General features: G+C 52.3%; 2 protein-coding genes across 2 annotated transcripts; one reads left to right on the top strand and one right to left on the bottom strand.

Moving 5' to 3' along the window:
- Positions 1–1,157: 1,157 nt before the first annotated feature.
- EDB91DRAFT_1054440 (uncharacterized protein) lies at positions 1,158–6,755 on the bottom strand (the record flags this gene model as incomplete). Its single annotated transcript, XM_041313831.1, has 10 exons — positions 1,158–1,459; positions 1,634–2,236; positions 2,711–2,831; positions 3,012–3,308; positions 3,369–3,585; positions 3,706–4,125; positions 4,185–4,311; positions 5,038–5,090; positions 5,440–5,516; positions 5,619–6,755. 10 exons carry the CDS (start codon positions 6,753–6,755, stop codon positions 1,158–1,160), a joined length of 3,354 nt encoding a protein of 1,117 aa, XP_041176437.1.
- A 1,003-nt stretch (positions 6,756–7,758) lies between these two features.
- On the top strand, positions 7,759–10,423 carry EDB91DRAFT_444929 (peptidase S28). Its single transcript, XM_041327291.1, has 12 exons — positions 7,759–8,563; positions 8,622–8,664; positions 8,718–8,832; positions 8,888–8,966; positions 9,021–9,223; positions 9,275–9,484; positions 9,536–9,571; positions 9,624–9,725; positions 9,789–9,869; positions 9,926–10,040; positions 10,097–10,183; positions 10,253–10,423. Exons 1-12 carry the CDS (start codon positions 8,092–8,094, stop codon positions 10,387–10,389), a joined length of 1,680 nt encoding a protein of 559 aa, XP_041176436.1. The 5' UTR covers positions 7,759–8,091; the 3' UTR covers positions 10,390–10,423.
- The last annotated feature ends 1,138 nt before the right edge of the window (positions 10,424–11,561 follow it).

Genomic DNA, 11,561 nt, shown 5'->3' with positions numbered 1-11,561 from the left:
TTCCCCTACTTGTTGTCCATCGAGGTCCACAGCAAGTTGTGCGCGCCAGGGCGTCGGGTTACTTCCCAGTAAATATTAATTTGGAACTTTCCCTCGCCGAGGTCTCGTCTTAGGCTCACCTTTTTCAGTTATGTTACTTCATGCTTGTACCACTCCACTTGCATAATGCACCCCGTTTCTCTGTCTAGTGGCTCTCGAGATCCACCCGTATCTGTAGTCCCTAAAATACGATTTACTGCGGGGGTCTCGTGTAACATATGCATTGTTCAGCCCTCGTCAATGTTGACGCGTTCTCGCCACCCTATTACTGTCTGCCTACACATGTCGGTTTACTTCCGCAATTAAAGTTCTTTGGGAGGGGGATCGGTATAATTTTCTCTTCAGATCAGAGTTCACTGATGGTTTCCACTGCCCTTGTGACAGTTCCAGCAGTCGCAATAATGCTCAATACCCACGGCGATCCATATTCGTATGTGGAAGCTCGTTTTCGAATCTACATACGCTGTGTTCACCGCGTCAAGCTCCACCCTGCTCCACAACTTGACAAACAAGGCAGGTGTCGTGGAACGAAGAAGTGTGGAGCCCGGTGGCGTCAGTGTCAGTACTTAAGCGAAGTTTTACCGGGAGCCTCAGCACCTGAACGCAACTTGATGAACACATCTAAGCACAACACTTCGTTAACTAGAGACACTAGGGAATTACATGGAAGACGGGTGGGGCATGGATACAGGAGGCGAAATTTGGTTCGATAATTATCGGTGCACAACAGTGAGTGATGAGTACGTCTATGTAGTGGAAATGGGGTGCGCATTAATTTATAACCACCCAAAAAACAGGGAAAAAGCAATGTCTACTCGGGGCATTGCATGCTAGTGGCGCTACCGTGAGCGATATCTTTTCTCTTTTCTATCCGGTTCCGCATCATACAGGTTTGGTGCAAGCTCAAGCTAGCCAGCTAGCTAGTTGTAGATATGGCTGAAGAGATAGGCATCATGGACACGGGGATGGATGGAATACGTTGGCCAATGGCTGGGGACAGGAGAAGATAAGAGGAGACATGGACCGCGAAAAGCTAAAGAGTCATTTATGAACAGATCACAGGTATACCAGCACGCAGACTTACCTCTAACCGTTCTGGGCAAGGGAAATTCGCTCGATCACTGCTTCGCAGTAGCATATGTTCCACCCTGTTGTGGTACTATAGGTCCCATACTCGGGTGAGTTGTGTTGCCACTTTCAACTGTCGATACCCCACCAGTTCCACTTGGTAAAGCCTGTGGAGTGCCAGCAACCAGGTCAAAAACAGCAAGGACTTGTTCGTCGCTAGGTGTCCTGCGGTTGAAAGTGGGGCGCTTCGCGAACAATACAGTACCGGATTTATCTTCCTTAAGAAGTTCGGTGGGACTGGGGCCACGTTTCCACTTCGACGGCGACGATGAAACGACTGACGAGGTTGATACTGTCGTGAGGGGTATCTGGCCGCCACTACTACTGCTCGCCGAGCTCAGGCCACCAACCGCAGGGGACGAGCGCGTCCGATCGCGAAAACCTTGCGTGCGACGCATGCCAGAGATCTCCATGCGACCCATGTTCACGGAGGGTGTCTTTCGGATATCGCTGTCTTCCAATCTACGCCCCTCCTCGCTGATATTCGACGCATACGCTGGTTCTGGACTGCCCTCGCTCCCAGTACTTTCCCCCCACAACTCTCTCTCTTCATCGACCATCATGAGGGCGCCCTCGATAACCGCCGCGTGTACGAACACATACTGCCGCAAGCTCTGGCACAGACTCATCCGCTGCTCGCGCATGTCCTGCACGACCGTCCAGATAGGGTTCACGTGCGACATTAATGGTGAGGGTGACAGGTCCTGATGCAGCTGCCGCGGAAGCTTATAATCGATCACGGCGTGACCCGCCGCACGTTTGTCCAGCTCAGATGGCGCCAGTTTGGCGTCAGGAATTTTCTCCTCAACGAGCTCAGGCACGGGAGGCATCGAGAACGGCGCGGGGTGCCCAGCGGACTTAGCCTTGCTGATTCCCTTGGGCTTAGGTATGGTGCTCGGCTTCGTTGTCGTTTCCTGGCCTGATGCAGCATTCATCGTAGGGGTCGTTGCAGCAGTCAACCTCAACCCGATCTTTGACGACACCACATTCTCCTCCGACTCGTCCGACGACACTTGGCTGCTCTTCCCACTACCAGCTTCCACATCTGCGCTCCCCCCGCTTTCAAAACCTCTTTGGGGGCTCAACAACTCGTCCGAACTAGGATTCGAGCTCGTGCGCGCAAGAGGGTCATCACCCTCGAAAAACGCGCCACCACTCACTCCACTCGTCGTAGGAAGTGCAGGCGTGGAGAAACTCGCGATGGGGGATGAACCAATGATCTGGCGTGCGCGGGGGTGCAAATTCAAATTGTTGACGTGGCTCTTGGCTGGCTGCAACGGGGCAGATGAAGAACGCGGGGGTCGATCGACGTCCATGGGATCTTCGTCCTCGTTGGCATCACGCAACGCCGATGGCTTGTGCAGCGACATTCGAGGCTTCTCGCTCGAAAAATCGGATCCCATATTCGAAAGCGAGGTCACTGAGCTGTCTCTCAGACGAGAGCGCATGAGGCCCATTAGTCCCGACGACTCGGTGCTACCCCAGAAGCCAGAATTGGATGAGGTATTGGTTCCAGAACCTGAGTTGGAGACGGATATAGAACCAGGACCAGAATTGGATCGAGAACCGGAGTGAGAGATGGAGACGGAGGAGGAGGGTGGAAAGGCTCCACTGCCGCTGCTACCACCACTCTTTCTTGAGCCAGATACTGACCCGCTCCCTGCCTTGACGCCTACATCAATGCTACTGCCACTCTCCACAGAATCGTCGGCGGAATTCAGCGCAGACGGTGCACTGCTATTCGATGCGCTCCCGGGCGAGCGGTCACGACTGGGGATAGGCAAGCTTAAAGACATCGAGATGGGCAAAGGTGGAGGCAACTCTGTCTCTGCTTCTCCTTCGACCGGGTGCGTCTGATCCAGCACCTGTTCAGCCCACTCCCTCGTCGAGCTCTGCCACCTCGTATCCAGATCCGCAGAAGTCCTATCCTTTGTCTGTTCGCCAGCATCCGCATCCTGGGCCATTCCTGTAAAGGGCACATGCACGACAAGCGATTCTGAAGAGTTCGTCTCGCCTTGGCGGCGGGATTTCTTGCGGTCGCCCATAACGAGAGGGACAGTCCCAACGATCTTCTCCTTATTTTGTTCTTGCACTTGGTCCTGGTCCTTCTCCTGGATCGCATCCACATCCATCCCACCGCTCTCCGTCCCACTCCCACTCCCACTCTCCCCAACCACACTCACACTCCCCTTCCTATTAACGCCAACTCCGGCGCGCGCACGAGCCCTAATCTCTCTCCTTTGGTTCATCTCCCTCCTAGTCGCATCCAACACGGCATCCACAGCAATAAATCCGCCCGTCCTGCCCACACCCGCTGAGCAATGCAACAGCACAGGCGGCGCATGCCCAAGCGCAAAGGTAGCAACGCCCGTCTTCGAGTCCAACTCAGGATGCCGCCACCCTCTCCGCCCGCTCTTCCTCTTCGAACCTGCGTCTCCAAGCGGCGGGGACGAAAAAAAGTCCTCTCCTCGCCCCATCTCAAAGCTCCTGCTAGAAGATCCAGAGCATGGCGAAAGTGAGCCAGAACCGGAGGCATACGAACCACAGGGTGATGGACCAGGTGTGCTTTCCTGGACAGCACGCTCCACGCGCTTCACGAGTTCTAACACGCCGCGAGGATCATCAGGTACGTTCATATCCGGCCACTCCAGATACTGCAGGTGCGTCACTTTTCGAGGTGGGATCGCTGGGTACCCTCGATGGCTGAGCGCAAAGGTCCTCACGATCATGCTTGGCTGCTTTGAGCCCTTGTCACACTCGCGAGGGGACATGAAGAACCCGGCGTCAGCGGGTGTGTTTGCGGATGCTGAGGGGGAGATGGGTGGGGATGTGCTGAGGAGCTGGAGTTGAAGAGGTCCGTAGGATGAATCTGTCCAGTACGTCCCGCATTTAACCATCGCGTTTTCGATCTCGCGCGTGAGCATCACGATCACGTGGACGTTCTGTTCCCAGACGAGACTAATAATTCGTTTCGTCAGCATTCACGAAGACATGGGTGGATAGGAAACGGGACTCACGTCCAAAAATCGACGAATGTCGCGGGTAAGGGGCCTTGCGTGGCGATGTAGCGCTTGCGCGTGCCCAGAGGCTGCACGTACGACGCGTTCACGTAGTCATCTACAGGTGACGAGTCACGTGGGTTGTCTTTCGGAGGGACAACCATCATGTTGAATTGCGGCAAACTCAAGCCAGCAGCTGCATGTGGTCCCTGGGTGCTAGCTGACGCAGGTCCACGCAGCAAAGGCCCATAGGGCGTGTAGGGGGGCATGACCAGCGGTGAGATGGTTTGGGGCCCCGCACTCTGGGGTGATCTTGGGTGGGTACTCAAGATTGAAGGCGACAAGAAACCTCCGGAACGTTGTTGCGTGCGCGTGTCTACCCGGGGTGGCAGTGATATTGGGGCGTCTTCTGGGATCGAGGGGATCTGTGAACTTTCTGGGACGGTTGGAAAGGAGGGAAAGGTTGGGAAGTACGCGTCACTTCCGCCACCATCACCGCGCGGGAATGTCATCGGTACACCCCCACGCATAAACGAAGACGAGGAAGGACCGTAAAAGGGCGTCATAGGCATGGAGAGGGGAGTATGGAACGCGGATGCTGAATAGAACGGTGTCATCGGCACCGAAGACGGAGGCGCCAGACCTGACAACGACGGCGTGCGGATGTGATGTCTATCGACGTTCATGAGCATATTACCTTGCCCTTCTGGTGCGTTGGGCGATGGGGCACCTGACACCGATGCCAATCGCGATTCTAGCACAGATGCGAATGTGGGGCTCGAGGGAGTGGTGGTTCCACCAGGAGAAGCGGCTTTCTTCTTGTCCTCCTTGTCTCGCTTGGAGCTGGGCCCGGGATGCGACCCTTGGTGACGGCCATCGTGAATACGCACACGAGCATGCTCAAAGGGCCATATGTGGTTGTACCTGAAGAAAAGGGATGAGCATGAGATTGGTGTTGATAGGAAGTGGGGATGACCACGTTAATGCGAGGTAAGTGTAACATGGCCAACAAGGGAGAATACGATCACCCGCGTGAGACCACCGTCAAGTACTCATCCGGGATCGTCAGATCCCAAATGGTGGAACGGCGGTGACGCACGAAAAAGTCAAACGGATCATAAGCGATGACGTGGATGGGGCCCCGCAATATTCGGGAATGCCATGTCATAGCGGTGACGCAATGGGCGCGATAATACGCGGAGCCAAAATATCACACACGAAGAAAGTGGGACGACAGCGGAACAAACACGGCGACAAGAAGAGAGATTCCCACCTGTTCTTGGCACCTTTCTCGACGCCTGCAGTAATACTAAATGGAAATGCGCCATGGACGGGCGTAGAAGGAAGGGTCTTTGCGCCTCCTGCAGTGATAGAACGCGGGCCGACACCAACGATGCCTTGCCCACCCTCGCCCAAGGTATAGGCTTGGCCAGCAGCGGCATATGCGCTGACCTCGCTTTCCCTTGCATGATGTTCCATGACAGTTCTCAAACGCCGCTGCTCTGCCAATTCTATGCGATAAAATTGCATGGCAAGAGTTTCAGCGCCTTCTTCAACGTCTGGATCATTCGAATCTGGATCAGATTCATGGGGATCATCAGAGCTCTCGCTGCCGCTCTCTACACTCTTTCCACCTGGGAAAGAGGAAGAGGAAGGACAGAGGGCTGAACGACGAGCGATATCTTGAAGCCAACGAAAGGGAAGGTCGTTGATGCGTCTACGTATACGCCTTGGAAGGCGTAGAGGGATGCGTTCAGTGATACCCTGGCTGAGTTCCAAGTTCTGGCGAATGGTATCGAAAAATGGGTTCGCAGCGTTCACGACGGCTGGAGTGCCGGAAGCAGCGTTTGCAGCATTGGTTGTAGAGAGTGAAAATGCGGCTTTGGGGAGATGCTTTGTGCGCAATGCACCAGAAGAGGCGGTGCCTTCTTGATCGTCCTCATCAGGACTAGGATGGTCAGTGGTGGCGCAGTGGCGTGCTTCTCGCCAAACTGCTTGAAATCCACCTTTGACCCAGACGAGTTCGCCGGTGAAACCCTCTGCACGAAATTTTCGAAGCAGACCAGCAATATTGCTGCTATCTGGAACGAGGACAGAGTCAGCATCGTATACCAATATATGGTTTGCGGATGGCCATGCAGCGAATCTTGCACGTGCAGATGAAGAAGGAAGCATCTGAACGAGCTTTGAGAGTCCGAACAAGGGACGTTTGAGTAGGGTACTAGGTATGCTAAGGGATAGGGCACGGTGGAGACGAGCGGCGGTATGGGCAGCATGTGGGCGGATATCGAGTATGAGGGTGGAGGGGTCGGCGAGGTAGACTGAGAGGTCAGAAGGGTTTACTGGGGTAAATGTCGATGATGAGGGGGGCTTTGAGGGGGTAGGAATTGACTTTTGTGGTCGTAAATGAATTTGTGGAGAAGAAATTTGAGGTGGATGTTCGTCTGGGATGAGACGAGCGGTGAGAAGATCAGAAGATCCAAAACGTGCAGCGATAGCATGAGCAAAAGAAACAATATTCTCTTGATCTGTATTTGATTGACCTCGTCCTTGTCGACCTACGCTAGAAAAGAAATCGTCGTTGCTCATCGCGAGCAACAGTCCGGAGGAGGTTTACGTTCTTGGTAGGAGTTAACGTACAGGTTTTTTTTTGACAATCATCCCCCTTCGTCACGGGTTATGATGTCATTAAGGGCTAGACAAGGTCTAGATTATTGACGTCACTCGAGCCATTCCGTCGGTCGTCCTTCCAATCATACATTCGTGTGAAAAACATGCTATAAACGGTTCAAACTCGTCGACAGTTCCGTCACCCAACTCCGCACCGTGTTGGAAAATAACCCTCTTCCTGGAACTTTGCGTCTCTGACAACTGCCGCGGATTCCAAGTAAAACGCCTGCAGGGACTGTCGTGTCATAGATTACAGGGTAAGCGCGCGAATTTACTCGTGAAACATGAACGCAATGGCCTTGCCAGCGAGTCCCAACCAATCCATGTCCCCGGTGCGGTTTCATTTCTCTTCACAATTTACGCCGCAGTGACGCGAAGTCCATGCCGTCTATGGGTCACCGGCGCCCGCGTCCGTGTCTACGTAAGTGGCCTTTCGCTCAAAGTACTGAACAACACCCATTCAGATTGGAACGTTCCATCAACTTGGGCCCCTCACTCTCAGATTGGCAAGCTCCATATCACAAGAACCGCCACGGTCCTTCTCCTCACTGCGGGGATACATGACTCTAGTCCAATCCTAGTCACTTGATCACCGTATCTCGTTCAAGTTCACACCAAGAGACAGCGCCCCACGCGGTGCTCTATATAAAGGCCGTGTACCCTGTATACCCTGTGTACCCTGTGCTATATCGTGAAACATGCCCTTGCTACAACCCAACGTGCATTGTGCGCGTCCCAGCAACGTTCAGAGCTTGGAGCACGAGCAGGGGCCAGGGGCTGTGGGAGGGGATCACTGCTTGATTGTTCGCATGATGATATGTCAATATGTTATCTACATGCATGAGGTCTTTGAAAACCAGACACTCCCACAGTGGGTCGAATGATTAAAAACTAGAGAAGGACCCGAGCTTCCCCGGCAGCAACCTTGTTCAATAGGCATTGTACTATCGTTGTATTTTTTGGGGGGAACACACTGCCGAAGGTGTGGTATACTAATAATACTTTGGAGAGTATGAGGTCTTTGAAAACCATGCAGCTGTACTCTTACATACAGTACTTGGGTCAAATGATCAACAATTATTGTTTTTTCTCTGGCACACGACTACCAGATAGGCCGCGCGGGTGTATGTACTACGCGCCATGTGGAACCGAAGACGCCCTTTACTCACAGTTCATACTAGCGAACTTTAGCTAGCTAGTAACTACATATCGCTTGCACTGCTAGGCTAAGTTTTGTTCCACATCCAGGGCCACGATGAGGCTGGCTACCGTTCTCTTCTCCTCGACCCTTCTGCTAGCAGCTAACGCAGCATCTGCAAGCGGGGCAGATTACATTCGCGCTCATGGCGCTCAAGGAGTCAATCTCTGGAGGCTAGCCACTCGAGAAAGAGAAAGACAGAAGCTCGGCCAACTTGAAAGACCAGCTCTACTCGTCCAGGATAACGCCAACATCGGATTTATAGCGGACACCGAGGAACCCAACGAGTTCCCAGATCAATGGTTCACGCAGCCAATAGACCACTTTTCCGACTCCTCGGACACATTCCAGCAGCGGTACTGGATCAATACCCGTCATTATACCCCAGGCTCCGGTGGCCCTGTGATCGTTTTGGATGGCGGTGAAACGAGTGGCGAGGATCGTATTCCTTTCTTGGACACCGGTATTGTAGAGATTTTGGCCAAGGCGACAGGAGGAGTCGGAGTCGTGCTTGAACACCGTTATTATGGTGAGTTCGCGCGGATAATGTATCTACTAACCCCGCAGTTGACGCTTTCATTCCGCAGGAAAGTCTATCCCCGTCTCAGACCTGTCCACAGACAACCTGAGGTGAGCTGCTCCCATACTTGTATCACACGCATTCGAGAATTGAGAGGGCATAGATGGTTGAACAATGACCAAGCTGCTGCTGACTCGGCCCGTTTCATGGCGAACGTGACGTTCCGTGGCATCAACGACGATTTAACAGCTCCAAATACTCCTTGGATATACTATGGCGTAAGGGACTACACTTGATCATAGAAGAAGACAGCATTCCTCACAGCACTGTTAGGGTTCGTACGCAGGCGCTCGCGCAGCGCATATGAAAATCCTATACCCCGAACTCGTCTACGGCGCAATCGCTTCTAGCGGTAAGTCATAGAAACCATACACACAAGTCCATCTACGAGTTGACTCCTTAATAGGCGTGACGCATGCCTCGTTATCAAACTGGGAATATTATGAGATCATCCGGAACGCTGCAGACCCCACATGCTCTGGGCATCTCCGGCACGCTGCCCTGGCAATCGACGCCCTCCTTAGCGTGCCCTATACGAAGCACTATATCAAAACTTTGTTCGGTCTTCAAGATCTCATACACGACGATGATTTTGTCTCCGTTTTAGAGGTATGTCTCTATCCCGTTATGAATCGTCTGCCTATTTGACCGTGAGAAAAGGCCCCACTTGGTTACTGGCAAGCTAAAGTCTGGGACCCTGCCGTAGGCAGCACCAAATTTGACGAGTTTTGCGCTTTCCTGGATAAGCCTATCTTTGGAAACAGCAGCCTCTCATCGTTGCCCTTCGGACATGAAGACCGCCTCATTCGCCTGCCTGACGGAATCCCAATCGACTTCTCCATCGTGAACTACGCTGCCTATATCAAGGAGGTGAGGCTTCCCCAATCCGGCTGGTAAGGCGTGATTTCTAATCACCAGTAGAACTATGTCTCAACATGCGACACCTCTGTCGAAGATGTAAGCCCAATCGTCCCCCTGCTGATTTTTACCTGATGAAAAATATATACAGTGTTTCGGGACCTACGACGACAGCAAGTTCCTGGACACTGGTTTAGACCAGGAATGGCGGTTGTGGTTATTCCAGGTCTGTACGGAATGGGGCTACTTCTCGGTGAGTCTCGAATGGCATCTTGCTTTGAGCGGTTCACGAATGCATGCATACCTTGGTTGATAGACCGCCCCTCCTGACCCAACCCACCCACGCATCGTGTCCAAGTTGTTGACGTTAGAGTACGCCTCGAAGATTTGCAGACAGGTGCGTCGGCGTCGGTTACGGTTCGCGCAGCGGCGGGGCTCACATCCTTTGATCAGGCTTACCCAGCTGGGAAATACTTTGTTGTACCTCCCATGCCTAATGTGACTGCTGTGAACGCATTGGGTGATTTCGCTATTGCTGCTGACAGGCTAGCCATCATCGACGGCGAGGGTGAGTCTTGGTTATCACGGTGTTTACTGGCGCGACGTGCTGAGCATCGTGTCAAGTCGATCCTTGGAGACCTTGTACTCCGCACAGCGATTACGCAGCTGACCGCGAAGACACCATTATCCAACCTTTCAAGATCATCCCAAGTACGTGCTTTTTGGGCAACACGAATGTCATGTATGCCACAGTGTGTGTATCTGACGGTGATGTGGCAGACGCTGTTCATCACTATGATGAGTACGGATTGAAGAATATCAACGAGGAGCCTGAGGAGATTAGAAAGATTCATGAGGAGATGATCGTTTTTGTCTTGGAGTGGTTGAAGGATTTCAAGGCGCCTGGGTCGCGGTGATTTGTAGACTTAACGCCGTTAACAGGGGTTCGCTCGAAGACATTAATTATCCTTGTCGGATCCGACGGTTATGGATTCGTCCGATTGTTGGGCAGGTCCCCGGCGCCACCACTACAAAATGTGTTTGGTATTGAATGTACTTCCGTTGCAGCAAGTCGTAACCTGGTGAATATTTCGAGAAGTTTCAAAAATGTTTCATGTTCAGCTTTGTGACAATATGTGGGCGAGTAGCTAATCGGCATCTGTGACGCAACACAATATCGGTTTTTCCAGACCTGTCGTTCATTTCAAATCGACTTGTGAATACCAAGTCAGTAAGTACCACGACAAACTACGAAAACAAAATTCTCGTGCTCCCTACTCGACAAGTGTTAATCATGCTCGGAGTATGTTCCATCCTACACATCACTGCTAGTCGACATACGTACATGCTCCTGGAATCAGTAGTAGTCACGGCCGTTCCTGCGTCAGAGTCATTCACAAGCTTAGCGTTAAATTCTCGAACGCTAAGGATGAGCCGCGTTCCCAGCACAAACATCTGTGCGAGCCAAGGCCACCATAACTCAGACTTCCCACAGAAGATGAGTCCTATGGAAATAATGAACAGGGGTTACATGCAGATGAGTCAATGACGGACGGGCTTACCTCCTCTCATATTCATCCGACAAGCCTGACGCAGTTAAGCCCTTCGACCAAATCGAAGCTTACCTCCTGAGGTATGAGTGTCTATTATTCCGGTAATCATTCAGGAAGTGATCGTAACAGCGATGAAGCGAAGAAGATAAGCATCTGAGAATGTGCTCACCCAAACCAAATCAAACTATAGAACCATTCTGGGTGAAATGACTGCTCCGGTAATGGTGTTAACTTAGGTCCTGTCCGATATTAATGGTTCTTCAACATCATTTTGCTTACCCCGATAAAATCGCTGCAACAGATGAGGCAAGTGCGAAATGGAACCGCAATCAACATCGAGACACCATCCGAGTGGCTGGAAAAATGATACGAATTGATTGCCGGCCACACACTAGGATCATTCAAGACTAGGATTATATTCGAGGGTGGGAGTAGATTTGGTGGACGTACTGTAACAATGGTGTTGGTGCTAGATATACCACCGTCTAGCGCTTTCGTCGCCGGAATAGGTTTGAATAGTCATTCCTGCTCTAGTT

The sequence above is a fragment of the Suillus paluster genome, assembly GCF_016628075.1.
Source record: "Suillus paluster strain FC165 chromosome Unknown EDB91scaffold_31, whole genome shotgun sequence".
In the NCBI taxonomy this organism is placed as follows: Eukaryota; Fungi; Basidiomycota; class Agaricomycetes; order Boletales; family Suillaceae; genus Suillus; species Suillus paluster.
This window is presented reverse-complemented; position numbering and strand designations above follow the sequence as displayed.

Bases quoted from the DNA above. Each gene is read 5' to 3' on its own strand.
- EDB91DRAFT_444929 (XM_041327291.1), top strand. From the start codon at position 8,092: ATGAGGCTGGCTACCGTTCTCTTCTCCTCGACCCTTCTGCTAGCAGCT. The intron at 8,833-8,887 runs GTAAGGGACTAC...CAGCACTGTTAG, and splicing joins CTCCTTGGATATACTATGGC to GGTTCGTACGCAGGCGCTCG. The intron at 9,485-9,535 runs GTGAGGCTTCCC...AATCACCAGTAG, and splicing joins ACGCTGCCTATATCAAGGAG to AACTATGTCTCAACATGCGA.